Source organism: Calypte anna, chromosome 2 (genome assembly GCF_003957555.1).
Source record: "Calypte anna isolate BGI_N300 chromosome 2, bCalAnn1_v1.p, whole genome shotgun sequence".
NCBI lineage: Eukaryota > Metazoa > Chordata > Aves > Apodiformes > Trochilidae > Calypte > Calypte anna.
In genome coordinates this window covers 11282001-11303374 of record NC_044245.1, presented here as the reverse complement: position 1 = coordinate 11303374, position 21374 = coordinate 11282001, and the positions used below count along the sequence as shown (strand labels likewise).

The 21374-nt window shown below is 43.0% G+C and overlaps 1 protein-coding gene across 4 annotated transcripts in view; it reads left to right on the top strand.

Annotated features, from left to right (window-relative positions):
- The first annotated feature begins 18675 nt into the window (after window positions 1–18675).
- DIP2C (disco interacting protein 2 homolog C) overlaps window positions 18676–21374 on the top strand; it is a 301441-nt gene continuing 298742 nt past the window's right edge. For 3 of the 4 annotated variants that reach the window (XM_030444420.1, XM_030444419.1, XM_030444418.1), the window contains exon 1: window positions 18697–19097. In XM_030444420.1, the coding sequence (XP_030300280.1) occupies window positions 19013–19097 (85 nt within the window). In that variant the 5' untranslated portion in view covers window positions 18697–19012. Of the gene's footprint in view, window positions 19098–21374 lie in introns of all 4 variants that reach the window. The other variant, XM_030444421.1, reaches the window with a different exon arrangement.

Below are 21374 nucleotides of genomic sequence, written 5' to 3'. Positions count from 1 at the left end.
AGGAAAAACTTCTTTACAGAGGGGGTGATCAGACATTGGAATGGCCTGCCCAGGGAGGTGGTGGATTCTGTGTCCGTGGAGGTTTTTAAGAAGAGACTGAATGTGGCACTCAGTGCCATGGTCTGGTAACCACAGTGGTAGTGGATCAAGGGTTGGACTTGATGATCTCAGAGGTCCTTTCCAACCTGGATGATTCTGTGATTCTGTGATCTTTCCCTGATACAGGCAGGAGTAGGGGGTCATTGAGCAGCATTAAAGGAAAAAGAGAAAGATTCCCATGACAGCTGCCTGAAGAGAGGAAAGACAGGGCCAGCAGCTAATGTTTTATTGATGGCAATGCAGACATATACTTTCCTATGAACTGATGCAGTGTCACTATAGAGCAACATGGGAAGGTTTTCTGCTGGGCTCTGATGCAGGCTTGGAAGGTATGATGGCCATCTACCTGCTGAGCATCAAGTACCCTGCTTTGGTGAGTATGCAACTGAAAAGGTACAGGTGCAAATTTTAGGGGATCACTTTTAAGGTATGGACATAGGAAGGATTTCCACAAGATAAGTAAAAGCGTACAGCTGAAGGTGTATCTATCATGCATTTATGTCTAAGTTTTCACTAGGTCAAATTCACATCCCTTGTGTCTGCCTTCAGAGTAGCTCCAGAATAGGGCACGGGATAACTGCAGGTCCACTTCTACAGTCTCACTCCTTTTTATAAACATTTCATCTGTGTAAAGACTCTTATGTCTCCTGGCAAGGATGTGTGAAGCAGCAGCAAACAAGGCTGCTCAGGACTGGTCTCGATAAGAAATCTTGGTTTTGCTGTAACTACAATTGATTTCCAGCTACATCTAATTAGCCAACACAGTTACCGATGTTCGACCAGACAAAGCTGAACAGGAGGAAAACTGGGGTTTCTAACTCATCATTTGCAACTATACAAGGGAAGATTCAGATGTCCTTTTATGAATATGGCTGAAAAAGTGTAATAATTAATGTCTCAAAAAAAATGAGCTGATGAGGCAAACAATACATGATTCCTTCAATGAAAAATCAGCCTTTCTGGTACAAGCTAATTCATAATCATCTGGCTTGAATTACAACACAACAAAAATTATTCCTTCCAGTCTCCTATGTAAAAGAGAAAAAGGAATAATTAGCATGGGTGACACAACTGCAAAGGGTGTCTTTAGTTCAGCCATGTAGTCTGCTACATTAGCCACATGTGGAATTCAATATTTTGATGACAAATGAGAGCACTTACTATATTTCTCACTGTATAAACGATTCTGCAGCCATTGGTAAACAGAGTTATGTAAAGGCCTGACTCATAGGATGCTACACTAAAAGAACAAATTGATGGGCAACATCCCATGAAAGGCCTCAACATATCTGCAGATGGAATAAAATTATCAAGGAGCTGGAATCACAAGTTTATCTGGAATATTTTCCTTTTAATACTGAATGACAGACTCCCTTAAAATAGCATGAAATGAGAAAAAAAAAGAGAAAAAGTCTGTTATCCTAAATTGATTCTTATAGCATGAAACATTTTAGGAAAAAATAGGAGGAGAAAAGGAAAAATTTGGCTTCCAGGAAAGCAATCTTCTCAATTTCCTAAGTAGAAATTGTATGAAGAGTGATACACAAAAATCCCTCAGACTGGTTCTCTAAAATTATGTAGCCAATTCTCATGAAGAGTGGTTCAGAAGAAAAGACCTTATGCAAAGCTGATACTGCTACTTGACAAATCCAAGATCTGAGTGGGACACATCATTGCTTTCTGAGTACTGTGACATGAAGAAGAAAAGTTACTGTTGCTGTTCCTCCTTCTTGTATTATCTTTTATAATGAAAGAATAATATTCTACTCAAATACACTTTAGTTGAATCACTGATTAATCAGGAGTCCTTCCCACCAAAGATTCCTGAACATCTGCAGAATTTGAGCTTTGATTTTTAAGAAAAATCATTTCTAGTTTCTGTGTTTGAAGACAAAAAAAAGTGTGAACTGGATGCAAAGCAGTGCTGTTCTCTGCTGTGAGCTGGGATGGCAAATCAATAGTGGGATGCAACATCTCCCCCCATCTCCCACCTTTCATCTCAGTAGGCTGAAGACTCTGAAGGTTGTCTCTGATTTTAGTATCAGTGTTATTCTCAATTTATTTTTCTGACCAAAGCTCTGAGGAACATGGAAACAGGAAAGAACAGTCCTTCTGGGTCACTGTTTGACTCTCCCACCACAGCAGCACTGCAACATACAACTCTCTCCATAAATAAATAGTCCTATTTTTTTTAATATAACTCTGTATTTTGGCCTCCGTCCCTATTCTGATTAAAGGTTTCACTGCTCCAGGGGAGCAGGTACTTTCTTCTAGAACTAAGGCCAAATGTATTCATGATCAGTTTATGCCTATTTGATCATTTGCCAGTATCAATCTTCAGTGTAAGTAGCTGTTCTCCTTTTTTTGATGTCAATGTATTTCACAGTAATTGCACCCCTCTCAGACTTCATATGCTAGACTAAACAAGCAAAGCTCTGAAAGTCTCCCCAAAGCTGGCCCCCACTTCCCTGATTCTGCTAGAATTGAACAGGATTTTCCAACATACACCAGTATATTGCAAAAGTGGCAATAATATTTCCTAGTTTTGTTGGGAAAAGCCTCCTGAGAGTCTTTATTCTTAATTCCAGAAGGTCTGAGAACAAAAAATCCCGATGAGAATTATCCAGATTGATGAAGTTATTTAAAACTTTCCTATGGGCACCTGACTGATGGAGTGGCAACCATTTTGACTACTGATAGAGAAGTGGTAAGGCTGAGGTCCCCAGGCATCTGGAAGGAAAAAGAGAAACAAGGAGTCTTAGTTATTATTTCTTGAGTAATTGTTTTTTAAATACTTTTTTTTTCCCAAAGCCCAAATGCTCTTCTCATATTCCGTTTTCCTGCCCTGGTGCTTGACACTCTCTGCTTAACAACAGAAACCAGTAAGGAAACCCAGGAACTGGGCAGGGCAACAATGAGCCTGGGGCCCAAAGGGACCTGTCAAGCCTGGCAGGGGGGAGAGGGAGCTGGCAGGCAGGAATCCATCCCAAGGACACTCCTTGTCCAGTGGTGCAATTGCAGAATGCTCCAGCCAACCCAGCACTGGACATCACCCATTGAACAGTTGCCTTATGCCATCACTATTGGTTTTCCTGATGTCCTGACAATTATGGGAATTTTCAGGAAAAACACATTATAATAAAATGTAAATAGCACATTGCCTCTGAAACCATCCATAGCTGAGTGGGCAGCATAATGCCATTAATTCAAGCTTCTAAACAACATAATTTCTATTGGAACTGATCTGACACTCATAATTGGTATTAATGGGTTGTATATTCAGTTTAGTTATCTTCTCCTAAAATATCACCTTGAAATTTTCTACTGCAATGAAATTGAAATGTGGCCAGAGACAGAGAAATGAAAAGCAGCAGAGCTGGAGACAGAATGGTTGTGGAAGAATGTCCGTAAGAAGAGTAGAGAAAAGGCAGAGGAGAAAAAGGAACTAAAATGGACCATACTATAGACTGTCCATATTTATATATGATGGTGGTATCTCTTGCTGGGGACCTCTCAGCTACACAGATATAGGCTAATAAAATTATTTTGCTTTCTGCTTGGCCCAGGAGAAGTGTGCTGGTCCTCTCATTAAGGTGAAGCTCCAGTAGGAGGAAAAAGGGCCAAGCATGCTTGGTGCCTCAATTCATCCTGACCTGATCATCACCAAATGAACTTTGCTCAGACTGCAGGAACATCACTGCCAGGAGCTCTCTTGTGCATTGCACTGCTTGGAGCACCAAGTCACCACCAGAGAGAGCACTTCCAGACCTTTTGGTCAAACATAAAACTTGGATTCAAGAACTGAGGCAGGTAGTTATACTTGAGATCCTTGCAGACCTGCTTCATGAGCAAACAATTTAAATGTAACCAACATGTAAAGCTTGTCATCCTCTGGAGTGTTCTGGTGGAGAAGCCACTCAAATTCCTTTATGGCCAAGTCCATAAAGACACCTTAGCCTGAATTTAAAAGCACTTTGTAAATCTTCCATCCTTATTTCTGAATTCTAGATTAGGCTTAAAACACAAGTTGTGTGGTTTGATCTCTGAAAGTGAGCACTCAGGAACACTTTACCAACATTTTATATTGGCCTGGGCACAGATAGAAGCACCAAGCCTTGATCTTGAGGAAATGAGTGCTGGAAGCCAAGCTTAGGGAGAGAAACAGTTCCATTACAGTACCTTCTCCAACATTATGATGAAGCAAATTCACAAGCTTGCTGCCACAGATTTTGCACAGTTGAGGCCTTTTACTCCTTTTTATGGCTGGATATTTATGCTAGTTTGAAACTGTAATTGCAATTGTCATAATTTTCCAGTGCCTGCTTTCCATAACTATTGACCCCACTGAGGATAACATGGGAAACCAAGGTTCTCATGTACTCTCAGAATGTTTGACAGAGACACAGCACTCTGGGAAATTTGCTGATCATCTGTAATCTTAGAGAATGCAATATTAAAAATAAACCATGTAACCAGAAATAAGAAGGAAAGATGCATGTTATCTGAATGCACTACCAGTGTCCTCAGAAATAATTGCTTGAAGTGCTTGACAAAATCTGGAGCATAATAGCTGTTGAGATGTTTTCACACTGCCCAGGAAACACAGTGCTGAGTTTAGTGGGATTTGCATGTTAATTCTGTGCAATGTTACTGATTATACTCAGAAACCTCTTGCTGTGGGGGTAGGATTAATGCAAGATGGTACTGATGCAAATATAGCTTGTTCGATGAAAGTGATCTAGAAAATCATTTGACATGTTCAGTTAGCTACATCCTGTTAGGCACATAGCAAAATGTGTTTAGAAGCTGATATTATTTCTGTGCATCAAGAACATAAATTCAAATCCAGATTTCATAAAGACAGCAAAAGATGTACTTACTGGAATGGGAGAAAACATAAGTTAAAGCACACAACTGAGTTTCCCAAGTTCCGTGAGTCAGCACAGACTACTTGATTTGCTGCAGGTAACCATGTACCTGCCCTTCACATGTGGCAAATGTGAAGAAGAACATTGCAGAGGGATTTTCAAGCTGGCAGGAGTGAGCACATGCTCTATGGAAATGACCAACCAGGAGTCACATCATTCTCTGCAAAGTGGGCACTTACCACGTTTATGCTTTGGACTCATGAAAATAAGCTGCTACCAGCACCCTCAGGGTCCAGTTCTGGGAAAGAAAGGAGCCCCTGGCAGCATTCATGGGAGGGCTTCCAGCCCTGTGCTGGGAGCTCAGCTGCCTGAGACATGGATCTCCAAAGCTCTTTAAAGGTTTCTCTGATCTCTAGTGGTGCTGAATACAGCATCTTGCTGTGGATTTAATGGGATCCAGAAAAGCTCAGCAGTCCTGGAAAATGGTCTGCTCAAATCTAATTGTCATTAGATATGTTTAAGGGGTTTTTTTCTTGTACTAGCTGCTTAAGATGCTGAGTCAGCACCTTAGTGTTAGGGATCGTAGACAACCTTCCAAAAGCAACTCTGCCTCAGTCTGCACTGAACCAATCACCCTTTATAGGAAGTGTTAGGGCAGAAGGCAATCAAGTCAGGATACACTGGTACTGCTGTTGCTAGCTTACAAATGCAGCAGTGGACATCTCTTGAGCTGTCATTACTTCTTCACTGGGAGATACAATGGTTTTCATTCTCCAAAGACAAATATCTTAGTTCATAGATGGGCTCTCCTGCAGATTTAGAAGTCCCTGGAGCACCAGAAACCCTCCCCCATGTTAAAGGGTGCTTAGGTATCAGCACTTTTCCCCCAACAGTTTAGCCCATTACCATGCGTGGCTTGATTTTTGTATGAATAAAAGTAATACTAAATAATAGTCTACATCCATTTTTTGTAGAAGACATATCCAAGTATAAAGGTAATCTACAGTTAAACTCTTTATTAAGGTTTGTGATGAGATCTACTCCATGTTCTTAATTTAAGTGTTACCTCCACTTCTTGACCCTGCACCTTCTCTACTATCTCACAACATGAACTGCACTGGGTTTGATTTCATTTACACTCATTAGACAAGAACCATCTTGTTTCACATCTTAAAGATAGTTCTAAATTAAGAAGTGTATTCAGTTTTTCTCTCTGAAGGAATTTCTACTTGATATATGTAAGTCTTGATTAATGTAGATATCTGTCTGATGGAAGAGAAGTATCAAATATTCTTCACTGTGGCCTTTCACAGCATGATTGGACTGCAGTGTATATTTGAATATCCTGTGTATTTAGATAGCCTATTTAATGCTTACATTTTGGGAATATTTTAAACTGCCAAAATGATGATTTTTCCACAAATTAATAGCTTTACACATGTGACAACCTTTTTGGCATTGTTATTGTATTTTAGCTTTTTGACTGCAAGTGACACAGAAAGAATCACAGAATCGTCATGGTTGGAAAAGATCTTAGAGATCACTGCATTCAACCATCAAAATCCCCTCACCCCAAATAAATAAATAGATAGATAAACATATAAGAGGAAAAAACCCTTAAGCTCCTTTTTGTTTCTGTTTGGGTTTTTTACTATGTTTGTTTGTTTGTATGTTTTCAGGGGGGGTTTTGTTTGTTTGTGTTCTTAATAAACCTGCTTTCTTGCCTTTATTCCTTTCTGCTGAATTTGGCCAAAGAGGGAAAGACAATGGAATCCTACAGACTTCATGGAAACTGGTAGTGGGCAGATCAAGGAGTCCCAAACTACTGTCTGTGGGTCAAGCCCAGGTGTGCTACAGGGAAGTGCCCTGCCTTGGGGATTGGGCACCAAGGAGGAACTGAGGCTGAAACTCCCCCTCCTTTACTAAGCCAGTGAAGAAGAAATGTCTCTCTCTCAAGCCCTCCAGCAGGGAAAGCCAAATGCAATAATTCTGATATATATTTACCATATAAAAACAACCAGCGGGAAAAACATTGTCCATTTTTTATCTTATACTGAAACAAAAAGGAAATAAATCCAAGGCAAGCAAAAATCCCAGCAGTCATCTAGTTCATCATCCCACAATATATAGAACTCCAGTGGAAAAAAGGAGATACTTACTCTGTCTCTCTAAGAAAATCTCAGGCCCTTAATGTACTATCAACTGCAGTAAGAATTATGTATGGATTATTTTAATGGTTTATTAGCACACTAGTGAACTAAGTACCTTCTTTTATTAGTATCATTTAAGACTGTATGAGAAAAACATTATATACTTTATCTTCTAATAACAATAATAATCTAGATTTTTAAGGAAAGGAAAAACGGTCTAGATGTCATTTCCATTATGCAGCCACATAACAAGGCATGATCCTAAAAGCACATGAGGCTGAGTTCATCACAGAACTGATAGCAGGGTAATCCAAGAGTTTTTAAATGCACTTTGTTCTTGGTGGTAATTTACTCTCCATGTGGTATCCTTGTAACAACAAATCATGTCTGTACTGCACAGATAATTTTTTCTCATGTATGCCTTTCCTCAAATTTATCCATTGTAATTGTTCCCCAGCTACTACCTCTTTCCCTAAATTACACCATTTTTGAAGTAGTTTCCAATTTAAAAAAAAAAAAAAGTTGTACATGAGTGGACACACTGTAACTTGCAAGCAAGTCTATTCTGCTCAAGAGTACCCATTATATACAATAATTGTGATTTGCTTTGCAACACCTATTTTATGCTTTCAAGTTACACATAAAGCACTCTTGTCCTCCAGTAATCAAAAACAAGACAACACAAACAAGTGGTTTTTCTCCTTTTTCTGTAACAGAACTGAGCCTGAAGGGACAAAAGTTTGGTTCATGCTTTTATGTGCCCAGAAAAAATGACAGCTCAAATAATGGGGCAGGTGGTGAGCCATTCAGGTGTCACAAGCAAAGGGTTAGCAGGTGCCACCTGATCTTGCCATCTTCCACATCTGGAAAGGTGAGTAAACAGCATCTCCCAGGAGCAGGAGCATTTGACATCCCTTGCTTGGTCCCAGCAGCTTTTCAGCTGCAAACCACATCATGCACCAACATCAACCCCTTCACCAGTCCTGAGGGACAAGGACTATCTCCTGCTGGCTACTCGAGGGTCCTAGGCTACTCAGTTGTCACAGCCCAGGCTTCTCATTCAGGCTGAGAAGAAGATGCAAAAAAAGGCCCTGTGGCTGGAGATGCCCTCTGCCCAAGGCTTTGTGTCAAAGATCTTCATTAACCAAAGTCACAAGGGCCACAGGGTCCTCAGCCCAGTGGTAGGGGCCTTGGGGCACAAGGGGGCTTGGGAAGTGGGGTTTAGAATTGGTAGTGAAGATGAAGACATTTGGCTAAAGAACTGACTGAAAAATGAAGTTGGAGATCTGGGAGGAACAAAAATGGCTGCAGGTTGTCACTGGTGCCTTCAGAAAGCAAAATGAAAACATTACATGAAAGAACACAGACTCCAAGAAAACACTGTAAAAATTCTGGAGTCACCTCACCTGTGCTAAATCAACATCACAGCTCGGAGAGAGGTGAAACCTTGGAAAAACTATGAATCAAGTTCTTCCCTGCAATACACACTTCCTCCCCTTCCTCCCCCCCCCCCACAGGAATTACACAGAAGACACCTGAGGACACAATTTTACTGCAACGGGAAGAGATTTTTCTTACCAGTAACAAAAAAAGGAACAAAGGACATTTAACAAACTGTCTGTGCAAAGAAGGTTGAGGAAAATGAAGAAATTATTTTAATCCTTCCCCTGGGCAGAATTTAATCTGAATAAATTATTTCCAGTGTGCATGACATTAAGTCTTCTCTGTTACAGATAGTCACACCGATTAGACTGGTGTAACCATTCTTATTTTGGATTTAGGATTCTTCAGCCTAGTGTTGATTTGTTCCTAGCCGATGCAAGCTAGCTGATGTAATTTCAATTAAATTTGAAATAAAAGTGTTTTAGAAGGTTTTAACTAAGACATCTTCAAAGCAGTCTGTAAGTAACTGATGTGTAGACCTCACATAGAAATAAAGATGTTCATTCACAGACTTACACCAAAAGCATCCAAAGGTTTGATTTTCAGCCCATAGTTACTTCCCTTCTCACCATCACCCAGACAAACCTGTGGTCATGTACCCAGTCACTCTGAGTGGCTCAGAACTATGTATATCTGATAATGTGGCAAGGCAAGGTAAGGAGGCTCCAAAGTGGTGCAAGAGAATTCTTCAAAGGCCAGAAAATAGAGGAGACCAAGAAGAATAGAAACAAAAGAAGAAAAGTGAATGAAGCAAGATCAAAGCTTGTGACTGAAAGATTACCAGTCCTTGGGATGCTGCCCTGCTTGGAGAATACTAAGCTCTCCTGCTTTTTCCAAAAGGCAAAGTTTAAATCCCAGAGAGTAAAATGCTTTCCTTCCCTGAAAGGGTATTTTTGTAAAATCTCAAGGACATTCTTCTTAAAAACAGAAGGGAACACTGGAGGTATTTTAATGCACAGAATTTTCTGGTTTTAAATAATATTGCTTTCTTATTTTGGTAAAGAAATACTTGTCATTAGATAAACATAGTATCTGTGGCATTCGTGGCATTTCCTAAAGTAACACACAAGTACTATTAAATAACTGTTCTTCACAATACCTGATGAGGTAAGTAAATACATCCTGTTTCTACACAGCTACATATTACCCCATTCTCTGGATGACAGTGACCCAGAGAAATAAAGTGATTTCACTGTCAGCTCCAATACCCCTGGAAGCCAACAAAACTTAGACAGGTGCCTGTACTTAAAAGTGTTAAGAAGATGAACTAAAAAAGTAATTTTAAACTTGGGAAGTTCCTAGCTGTCAATCCTGACCTGAATTTCCTGGACTATTTAAAACAGAAATGTAAAAGCTTGTCACTGGAAGTTAAACAGTATAGGAATGATTAACTGGAGCTGCTGAGATGGGGTTGTAGGCCAGTGATGTTGTGTTTGTGAAGTTTCAGTCTTTTCTTGTGAGAAAAGCTCCCAGGGCCAGAGAGTAGAGGAGGCAGAAAGCACTGTCTGCTGTTGTTAAAATGCTCCACTGGTCTCATGCCTTTAAGGAGGCTCGGCCGAATAAATAGTCAAACATTAACCTTTGCAGCTTAGAAAGGGAAGAAAAATGTTGGTGCACAAGGCAGAGGGGTAAGGCAGTGAGCCAGCCTCTGTCTGCAGCTCAGCTGGAGCTCCCCAGCTGCTTGGTACCCCTCTGACTGCAGATGTTCTGCTCCCAGTGGTGCTCCCAGTTTACCCATCATATCAGAGCATCGCTTTCTCATTTGAAAGGAACACTTTATTCAACTCACTTGCTGTGTAAGCGAGGTGGAGACTACATCAGTGACTTAAGCATTTGCAGCAAGCACACAGAAATCACATCAGCCACTGGTTAATCTTGTTTCCAGCACTGAATTAAACTTATGTGTAATTATTTAACAATAAAAGTGATACAAAGTTACAAATAAGAAGCTATTTTTCTGTGCTGCCCTGAGGCAGTGCTAAATCATGCACCTGAAGTGAAAAATGGGGATGGGGTTTTATGCTGGAGTCTTTTCCTGAAAAAAGAGTCATATTCCATCTCTGGCTTTGCACTTATAAACCAAGTAAAGAAATGGCATGAGAAGAAGAGAACTTCTTGGCTGTTTCATTAATGTCTCTGTAAACAGCAAACACTTGCCATTTAAGCCCTGGCAGGATTTTTTTTTACATAGAGTCAACAACCACAGCGCAGGTGAAGTTTTAAAAGACAGTGGCAAGCCATCTTCTTCAGGAACCACATTTCTACAAGCAGCATTAGCATGGTTCTCTGCAAGTTTTCTCCTGGACTCAGCAAGACCTAAAGGACTTCAGCCCACAGAGAAGGTGGTGCTGCAAACTTAATTAGTGAATGTTAATAGATGACATCCTTCAGAGCACCACAGGAACAGTGGAAGGAAGAAATAGCTCCTTCTGAGACAAGAATAAGGATGAGAGTTTCATGACAGGATCAAATCAGAAGATTTTATTTAAAAAAGTATCAGTTTCCCCAGGCAGAGAGCTCAGAGGTGATGAGCATGGCCAGAATGACGCAAGGATCTTGGGACAGCTAGGAGGAATGTCCCAGAGAGCACCTCTGAGTCTACACCCCATTTGCTGAAGGCTGAAAGAAACTTGGACTTGCTCTTTGGAACAAGGATCTGGATCCTGTTGAGCAAGTCCCACGGCACACAAACTAGACAGTAATAAAGATCTAACACTGCACCTAAGTATTATTTATTTTTATTTAGCCAAGCTTCATTCTTACGTGGATTATGATGGTGAAAGTGCTGGTGACAGCAATATTTTCTCAAAAGCCAAGTTACTGCCTCGGAAAAGAAAGGGATTTACAGATTCCAGAAAGACAGAAGGTATCACTTTATGGAGTTAAACAGTGAGATGAGTAATTGTCATCTGCTTACTACCATTTGTGCAAAATTGCTAATGGTAGATGTCAGATACAAGGTAGCATGCAACTGGAGCAGATTGTGAAGATAATTATAATACAGCATCTCAGAACAAAATTCAAGGCTTTTGTTTTGGTTGCTAAGTAAGAGAGATAAAATAGAAAATGTCCCACAGACACTGGGAAAGTGTTCCAGAATATTTCCTCTACTTCTGAAGTGTGTCATTTGGATGTGGCAGCAAGGAGCTGTTTTTGCTTCCAATAGTCATTGATTACCCAGATTCTACAATTTGGTGGCATAACTGCTCAAAGTCTTACCTGCAGTAAACCAGCTCCCATGTCAGCTGGGAAAATAATTAAAAGATTGAGAAAAGTGTATTTTTTCTGTCATCACTGATACTTCAAATCAAAGAATTATTCAGATGTTTTGGATATATATCTGTTACTCTGCATCAACAGAGAGTAATTTATAATCTCCTGGATTATCTTTAAGAAAGAATGAAACTCTGCCAGAGCCACCTCAAATCATCAAAACCATTCAAAAGTGGAATATTCTGAATTTTTACATGCATCATCATCATTGCAGACATTAATCTTAACTCTGGGTGAAAACAATGAAGCTGAAATTGATTTAACCCCTCTGAGATTGTGCAAATGGGGTGAAACTCTCAATAGTTAAACTATCCTTTTGTTTGTAATAAAAAAATGTTAGTGATTTTTCCTTATTTCCCAGACTTTCACATTCACAAAGACAGTTCATGTTGTCTGCTGTGAATCCATGAAAAATTTAGGCATGTCGACCAAGGAGTTTATTCATATTGTAGTAGAAGGAATCTTAAGAAGCTTTCCAGGTATTAAAAGTTATTTTTGTACATCAATTTAGCATTGACCTGTTGCAATTTTAATGTTCTTTAGGAAAGCTGAAGATAGGGATCACAGAGAGGCACATTAAATGAAAGAATATTACTTATGTTGTAATTTTTACAATGTGCCAACATTTTCGTTTTCCATCATCTTAAAGCAACAATCTTTTTTTTGTTTTTCTAAAAATTATGATGTAATGCATTAGCTGGAGGATAAGCTATTAAAACTTAATACCTTTTCTATACATATACATTTCTTTTAAAAATTAAAAGAAAACAGAAAAATGAAAAATAATTTACTCCAGGAAATTCCCGCTCAGATGGTTGATTTAATGTTTTAATTTCAATAGATCAAAAAATACACTAAATCTAGTTTAAGAAAACTTCACTGAATTAAACTTGCTGACTTTTCAGAAAGCTGTAAGCATCACTGGAGTTTCAAACTTTGACCAAGGAGTGGTCAGCTATTATTCCCATGGGATGCATGGTGCAGTGAGAGACCAGCTGGGTGTGTGCATGTGTTGGGAACCTTGCAGTAGAATATTGGGACATTTCCTTCCTTCAGATGCCAGTTCCCTCAATTTCTCTGAGTTTGGGAAATATGTTATCAATTCCTACCTCAAATGCAGCAGTGGTGAGGATCTATATGTGTGTGTGCAAACAGGCTTGGCCAGACTGCAGGAGCTGAATAAACACTTTTTATGTGAGACTAACTTTCAAACCAAATTTAATTTAAGCCACAGTAGTAAAACCTTTTTATTAGATTTTTGCTTTCAATAAAAAAAAGGTGTAGGAAAATTATTACAATGCATAAAATACCACAATAAAATATTGTTGAACTGATATTAATCAAATTGCTCCTCTAAGAGCAATGGAAATGCAAACTGGGAAGAGAAATATCTAATATATTAGGAGAAAATAAACTTCTTAAGGTTTCTTTTTCCTTCCTTTTCCTGTGAAGTACCTCCAGGGAGGTGATTCTTCCCCTGTACTCAGCCCTGGTTAGGCCACACCTCGAGTACTGTGTCCTGTTCTGGGCCCCTCAGTTTAAAAAGGATGTAGAGGTCCTGGAACAGGTCCAAAGGAGGGCAACCAGTCTGGTGAAGGGACTCGAGCACAGATCCTATGAGGAGAGGCTGAGAGAGCTGGGGCTGTTCAGCCTGAAGAAGAGGAGGCTCAGGGGAGACCTCATTGCTGTCTACAACTACCTGAAAGGAGGCTGTAGCGAGGTGGGAACTGGACTCTTTTCACAGATGACCTTCAACAAGACAAGAGGACACAGTCTTAAGTTGTGCCAGGGGAGGTTTAGGTTGGATATCAGAAAGAATTTCTTCATGGAGAGCGTGATTAGGCTATGGAATGGACTGCCCGGTGAGGTGGTGGATTCTCCGTCCCTGGAGACATTTAAAAAAAGACTGGATGTGGCACTCAGTGCCATGGTCTAGCAACTGCTCCGGTGGGTCAAGGGTTGGACTAGATGATCTCTGAGGTCCCTTCCAACCCGGCTAATTCTATGATTCTATGATTCACTGCTAGCCAAGAAAGTTCCCTTTTATGCATCTTAACTCAAACCCAGTTTCATCAGCATGTGAACTGATATGCCAAACTATTTGAAGAAGGAGCTCAGGAACAAATTGATGTTCCCTGCTGCCAGCTGTGCTACAAGGTCTGGCAGAGGGATGGGTGAGGAAAGGAACTTCTCAGTTTCCCCATCACTAGAACTCATCTACAGTGATGTTAGGGAAGAAAATTAATGAAGGTTCCTTTCAGCTGTCCTAGGATTTGTTCCTACAGTTCTTTCTACACTGAGTTGGGTCAGCTTTCCTACAATATTAATTTAGTTTCCCTCACATTGTTTTTCAAAAACTGTAGTGAATTAAGACAGGAATATCTACATCATTTTACAGTGTTAAACCAGAGAAACAGATGCCAAGATATGCAGGGATTTACATCTGTCACATAAACCTGGTACTTAAAGGGATCTAAGGTGTCTATACAGCTTGGAGAAACAAGCCTCAGTGCTTGCCTGGGTACCACAACAGAGAATGATGAGATTGGCTTCAATTTTAATAGTTAAAAGAAATTAGAACCTAACTTGGAAAACATTACAGAACCATTTGCATGCCATCCAGAGGTAACTTGATTAGCTCACATAATAATTTTTCTTCTATATGCACCAGATAGCCATTTAGCCACATTTGTTGTGAATACCGTAAAAGAACAATACATTTCATGACCTGCATATGAGACACAAGCAGATGCAGACAGAGGGAGAGGGAGTGGGGAGGTGAAGGGGAAAAAATAGAGTTCAACAGGAAAAAAAATGATACATCTTCACATAAGCGATGCCAGACAAGCATGTCCATCCCAACCCACAGTAGGATTATTTCCTACAACATATTCATGATTGCTTTGTCTACTCTGGTTTTAATGCTTCAAATTATGGGGATTCTACCATTTCCTTTGAGACCCTCTTCAGCAGTCTAATGCCACTCATCCCTTAGAAGCTCTCCCTGCTCTGTGTTTTCAGCTGCCTTTTTTATTTCCATCCAAATATTCCAAGTTGTATCCTCTTCTTCCTGCTTTTTCCCCTTTCAACTTCCTCAGTGTTTCCACTTTTTAAATAATCATGGGTGGCTATCTGGGCCATCTCTTGCTGTTGCTTAGCGAGCTGAGCAAGCACTCTTTTAATCTCTCCTTATAACTCAGTTCCTCCAGGCAGCTGATGATTTTTGTTGTTTTTCTGTGAATGCCTCCTGATTTTGCCCTTTTTTACTAGACTGGCCAAATCCTGACACCCCAATTCCACAAACAGAAGAGAAGCCAGCCCATTCATTCATAGCTATGATCCTGTTGCTTTTGTCCAGAAGGCACACATTGTTTTAGGAGCTTTCGGTCAAGGTAGTCATGCCCACACAAGAGCATTTTCTTCTTTCTAAATGTCTTTTTCAAATATCTTGCCCCCTTTCTAAAGTTATTTTCTAGTACAGACCTGGCTTCAGGCTGAATCTCTGCAAAATTGGACACATCTCTTGCTGTGAGAGAGCCAGGAAAGACAATTTTTATCCAGTCAAGGTCAATCCTACATTGTCCTTCAGAGGTTTCACTCAGCTACCAACACCATGAGGTGATTTGTATCGACCACAGTCCCCAGTAGTATTTGACAGCTACAGGAAGTATTGTTAAGTAAAAATACACTATTTTTTCCTTTCTTCCATAAAGATACAAATGTTCAAATGGGCCATCGCATGTAAATAATTTTAATAAAAACATTTGTGTACAAAATCACTCATAAGCTCTGTTGACCAGGGTCTCTGTTGGAAAGGCATCACTGATTTATTTCTTCTCTTAAAAGCAGATGAAACCAAACACAATGAAAATATTGCCACACCTGTAAAAAAGCTTTATTTGACAGAAAAGCATTCTACAAATCCTGACCATGCTATTTAATCACTGCATCCAAAATAAAAACAGTATCCTGATCTCCTTGAAGTCAGGAAGATTTCTACCACTTATTCCAGGAGATGATTAGGGTGAGGCTTCTTATCTAGAAATCTGAAAGGATGCATTAAGAGCAGCTAGGTCAAGTCTCATAACTTGCTTCTTTTCCACTGGAATGTCAGCGTTTCATCAAACTCATTGTGCAGATTTATCTACTTGAAATGTCAGTCTTCAAGCTTGGGTTCTGATCCTTTGCATAAATAAGAAAAGTCCCCCCATGATATCAGCTCTTGGGAAACAAGCAGGCTTTCCAAGGGAGGTTGCTGTGGCCTTCCATGTGTCCCTGTGACAGTGTCTGGCTGTCAGAACCCCAGGTCAAGGTTCCCACAGTGCTGGTCCCTGCCTGCACCCAGCTCCAAGGGGTGAGGTAGCCCTGCCTGCCCAGGAGGTCACAACAGCACCCCAGACCCCCTCCACAAGAGACACCACCCAGAACATGGCAGAGAGTTTGCTGAACTCAGGCATTTTCTTTTCTGCCAGATTAGTTCCAAGCCCCAGTTATCACCCTTTCCTTAAAAGCACAGAAATGTGGGGTTTGTCATGGCAGCCCCTTGAAAATTTCAGGTGCAATGTTGTGAATGTTGAAATATTCTCTTTAGGTCCCTTTAAGTAACTTCACAAAAAGAAAAATTTGGAAAGTGGGGTGAACATCACTGGTACAGATTCTGTAAGTATCAGATAACTTGTGAAATAATCAGCACCTATCAGGGCTGGGGAAGTAAAGGTGCAGCTGTGGAGAAAGATGGGTCACTGCAAAACCTTGCCTTGCCTCCCTCTTGGCTGCCTCCATCACACTTGAAAAAGCTTCTCCCGTAGAAGGCTGCTGCTTTTAACTACTTCATCCCACATAAAACAACAAACAAACAAACAAAACTCAGACTCTGGAGCATTCTGGAGCCCTGAAGCATATCTGGATTTATTTGCTCTTCATTGTTTAAGTCTCACTGTAAAGAACAAGAAAGACTTGGATAATTTTTGTGAATATGTATATTTGAAACACGCAGTGCTCAGGAAAAGGTAAAAGTCTTAACCCCTGTGTAGCAGAGTACTGGGGGTGAGACATTTGTACAGCCCTGAACAGTGTGCATGTTGCCATGATGCTAGAAGTAATGGCCCTGCTAAAGAGAGGCTAACCAGCTGGCTCCCATCTTGCAGTGCATTAAAGAATAGCCCAGGAGTTGTTACTAAAAAAAGATATATGACAATAAAACAAATAGCAGCACCAGAAAGTTATGGGACTTTGTGTTTTTAAGCCTTGTTTATGGCAGGCAACCTCACTGAACTATCCCAACCAGTTCTACCACTGGTCTGGCTGAAAGGATGCCAGCATTGGCTGTGGTGGGGTATAAACAGCTCCTGTGTCTGGGGTTGGTAAGCAGAGAAACCAAGAGAAACCACCAGCCCTACACATGCTGTAGGAATTGCTCCAGTGTTGATGCCAAGTGAGCACAGCTGGTAAGATGATGTAATTTGTTTCTGTGTCCACAATGTATTAAAACATAGCATTGTTTAGTGTAGTCGTAGCCTAAGCTTCATCTTTTGAAGAAACTCCTACATCCTTGCTTTTGTTCCACTGACTGAAATGAAAAGCCAGTAAGCCAAGGTTGGCCTGGGCTTGATTATGACTTTTTCTCTCTACTCATGTTGTGTCCCACAAAGACCTATTCTCCCACTGGGCTTCCCCAGGTTTTTTAAAATGGTAAATGTTGTGGTGTCTTGCTTCTTCCTTCTTGTGAGAGATTTTTTAAAAATCCACTAAAACCCAACACAAACAAATAAAACCCAAACCAACCAATCAACCAGCCCCTCCCAACAACAGAACGAAACAAAGAGAAGAAAATACATACAGGGAGAAAAAACAGAAAGGAAGATGCTCCTTGTGAAATATTATTTGCTGATCTGACAGGGAGTTTTAGTAAATATTATTGAAACAATTTCTTCCTATGTTGCAATGGTGCAATTAAGAGTATTGCTGGGTCAGTCCTTTTTACCGTGTTCTCTAGATCCAGGCTTGGTGTCAGATGGTGGATGCTCGTGCTGAGCCTGGACACTTCACCGTGTCACCTCTGTTCTTCATTAGATTCAGATTATGGTACACCTCCATAGAAACGTCCATCTAATGACAGACACACCAGAACTACCACGGCTCGTCTGGAATAGAGTAGAATCACTCATTTTGGAAAAGACCATTAAGATCACCAAGGCCAACTGCTAATCCAACACTGCTGACTCCACCATCGGCTGAATGCAGAGAATACAGGTGAAAACAGGGAACACTTTCACCTCTCAGAAGGTGGGGAAGGAAATCGGGGTGCAGTGTTTCAAGGTACAGCTCCTCTTTCTGACGCTGAATGACCACCTGCCCTTCAGCGCATCCCTCCTTCCCCAACTCCTCCGTGAAACGGGGCCCAGCACACCCCTACTTCCAGGAGGGGTGTTGGGATGAAGAGACGATAACGCACTTCACTAGCCTCGCCCTGAAGCCACCTCACGCGTTCAAGGCTGCCCCGCAGCCCAGCGGGAAAGCCTCAAACCCCGCACGGCTCCCGGTGCTGTGGGATCCCCCGTGGGCTCTTAGCGCGGGCGCGCAGCGCTGCGCGGAGCACTGGGGCGCCCCCTGGGGGCCGGCATGGGGCGCGCTGGGCGGCGCGGTCACGTGGATGTGACAGCGGCGCTGTGCTCGGCCGGCAGCAGTCGCGGCAGCGGCACCGCAGCGCCAGGCGCCGCCGCCAGCCCCAGCCGGGCAGGGAGGAGCGGGCCGGGGCCGGGCGAGGCGAGGCGAGGCGGGAGCCGCCGCCGCCGCCGCCGCGGTGCCGGGCGGCGGGGTGTGGGGGGGTGGGCCGGGCCGAGGCGGGCGCGGCGGGGAGCCGATGCGGAGCGATCGCGAGCGGGCGGCGGTGGTGGTGGTGGTGGTGGCGGGAGCAGCCATGGCGGGGCCCCGCTGAAGGAGGCGCCGAAGGAGGAGGAGAGGGGAGGAGAGGAGAAACCTCTGCATTCCCTCCCTCTGCGCCCCGTCCCCCCGCGCGGACCGCCCGCCCGCCTCCCCCCTGCATGACCGGCTAAGACCGCGGGGAGGACTCAGCCACCCGCCGCGGCCCCGCCGCCTATCCTCTCCCCGTTCAGCCGCGGACAAAGGGGGAGAGCGGGGCAGCCAGAGGAGGGGAGAGCCCGTCCCCGCCGCGCGAGCATGGCGGACCGCAGCCTGGAGAGCGTGTCCCTGCCCCTGGAGGTGAGGGCCCGGCTGGCCGAACTGGAGCTGGAGCTCTCCGAAGGTAAAGGGGCGGCGGGGCGGGCCCGGCCCTTACGCGGGCGGCGGTTGGGGCGGGCGGCGGTTGGCGGGCGCGCGGCAGCGGAACGGAACGGAGCGGCAGCCCCCGGCCCGCTCTCCCCTCACACACCCTCCGCCCTGCGGCCCTGCCGCTCTCTGGGCTGCCGTGGGGCTTGCCTCGGCCCCGATGGCGCCCGCGGGCTCCCCTGACGGTCCCCCACCTTTTCCCCCGCTCGGGCTGGCGGAGGATACCGGCGCGGATGTTTTGTTCTACCTGTGAATTCCCCCTCCGCTCTCCGCCGCCGCGGTGGCGGGAGGGGGCTGTGGCAGCGGAGCTGGCCGCCCCAGCACAGCATGCTGTAGTGCGGGAGGTGGAAAAAAAAAAATCTGTAGGGCTGACTCGGAGGTGTTCGTGCCTTGCCAAGAAAATGCAGCTTACCTGCCTGCAAATCCCCCCCGTTGACTGTATGGAGGGGACTCGCCACGGGGTCCACGCAATGTGTGTGTCCGTGGCAGCAAAGCACCTCACGATAAGGTCGTTGTGGACAATACTAGTTAGGTCGCTCAGAGAAAACGTGGTTGGGTTATTTTTTTTTTTTTTCTTTTTCGATTGCGGGTTTTTTTTGAGATATATATATATATATAGATATGCATAATTGAAAGCTGTTGGTGCTTCTCTTGGCGTGCTGGTAGAGTTGATGCTCCGGCGGTTCCCGGTTTGGCAAAGCCTCTCATGCAACCCGCATATTGCAGTCGCCGTGGCTGGGAGGATGAGCAGGAGCCCCAGCCTGGCCGCCTCTCTTCAGCCTGGCTCCAGCTCCCTCTTTCCATGTGTGTCAGCTCCGGCTGAAGAAGGGGAGGCAGGCAGAGATTAGTGCCTGTCAGGATCCCTCGCTGAGGGGGATGGAGCGCCCAGAGTGCCATCAGTCTTGGAGACGATTTTCATGTATCAGATGTAATCTCTTCCTCCCAGAGGAAGAGTGGGGAGTATTTATATATAGTGGTGCTTTTTTTATAGTTGGCTCTTTCCTGAAATTCAGATTTCTATTAGCTGGGTGTCTTAAATAACCCTCCCCCAAATATCAGGTTTTATTCACCAGCAAAAGGCTACCATGCTTAGCAGAAGGGGCAAATGACCCAGTATGTCCCATATTAGTTATTGGAAGTGATCGATATATTGAGCTGTCTGTCTGTCTTTTTTGTAACGGTTTGTAAGGGCTCCAAGCCAGAAACTAAAATGTGCTCGAGCCAGTTTCATCAGCAGGGAGGAGCTGATGTTGACATTGTATTTTCCTTTAACGCTTTGAGGGTGAGGAGGAGAACGAGCAACTGGGATTGCTTGTGGCTCTCATTTCTGTGCCTCCCCCTCCCGAGGGTGCCCTGAAAACCTGAAATAAGAGGAGTTAAATACAGTATTGCCTTTCTGTGATGTACTGCCCACGGATTGGCCGTTGTCTGTGGTAGTGAGGGTGGGAGGAAGGACTGTTTGTATCACGGTGTGCGTAACGTTCTTGCTTTATGCAGAAAATGCTTCTTGGTGTCTTGTCACATCATTGCCTATGCACCAATGAGGTACCAAGTAAAACAGCTGTTAGTAAATGCATGCAGAAGACCAAAATCAAACTGGCATAGACCTTCAATATCAAATAGGTTAATTCGGTGTACTAAAGTTGTAATACAGTTTTGTTGTGCCATGTCTGTTGCTGTGAGCATCAGGCTCTGAGGAAGCAGGACGTGATCTGCAGTTGGACATCTGTATCTGCACTGCTGTAATGTCCCTGTTAGCTAGAGCTGGACTGAACTCAGCCCGCTGACAATATATTTCCTTCAATACCATGGACATTGCTCCCTGCAGATAGCATGGCTTGTGTTTTCTGACTGTGGCAGCCTAAATGAAGATCAGTTGGAATTGGGAGGCTGATGAAGAGAGGGTCAGCATCCTGGTTTCAGTGCCTTCATCCAAGCTGCTCTTGATGTTCCGCTAGTCAAGTATACTACAGTCCTCAATAGCTGAGAAAATGAAATTGTTCACTGCTTAAAGCTCCTACCTTTAGGCACCCATGTTGTGAATACTGACTCATTCCCAAAAGTAATCCCTACAGATAGTGGGATCACTAATTTGTTTGGTTTTGTTGAGCTGTAGAAGGCTGGACATACTCTGGCCATATTAACTGCAAGTTAAATGGTTTTCAACACAATATTGTGCATCTTGACACCCTGAGCATGCTGCACCTTGGGTATGTGTTTAACTTGACTGTTATGAGCCAGTCCACAGCGTTTA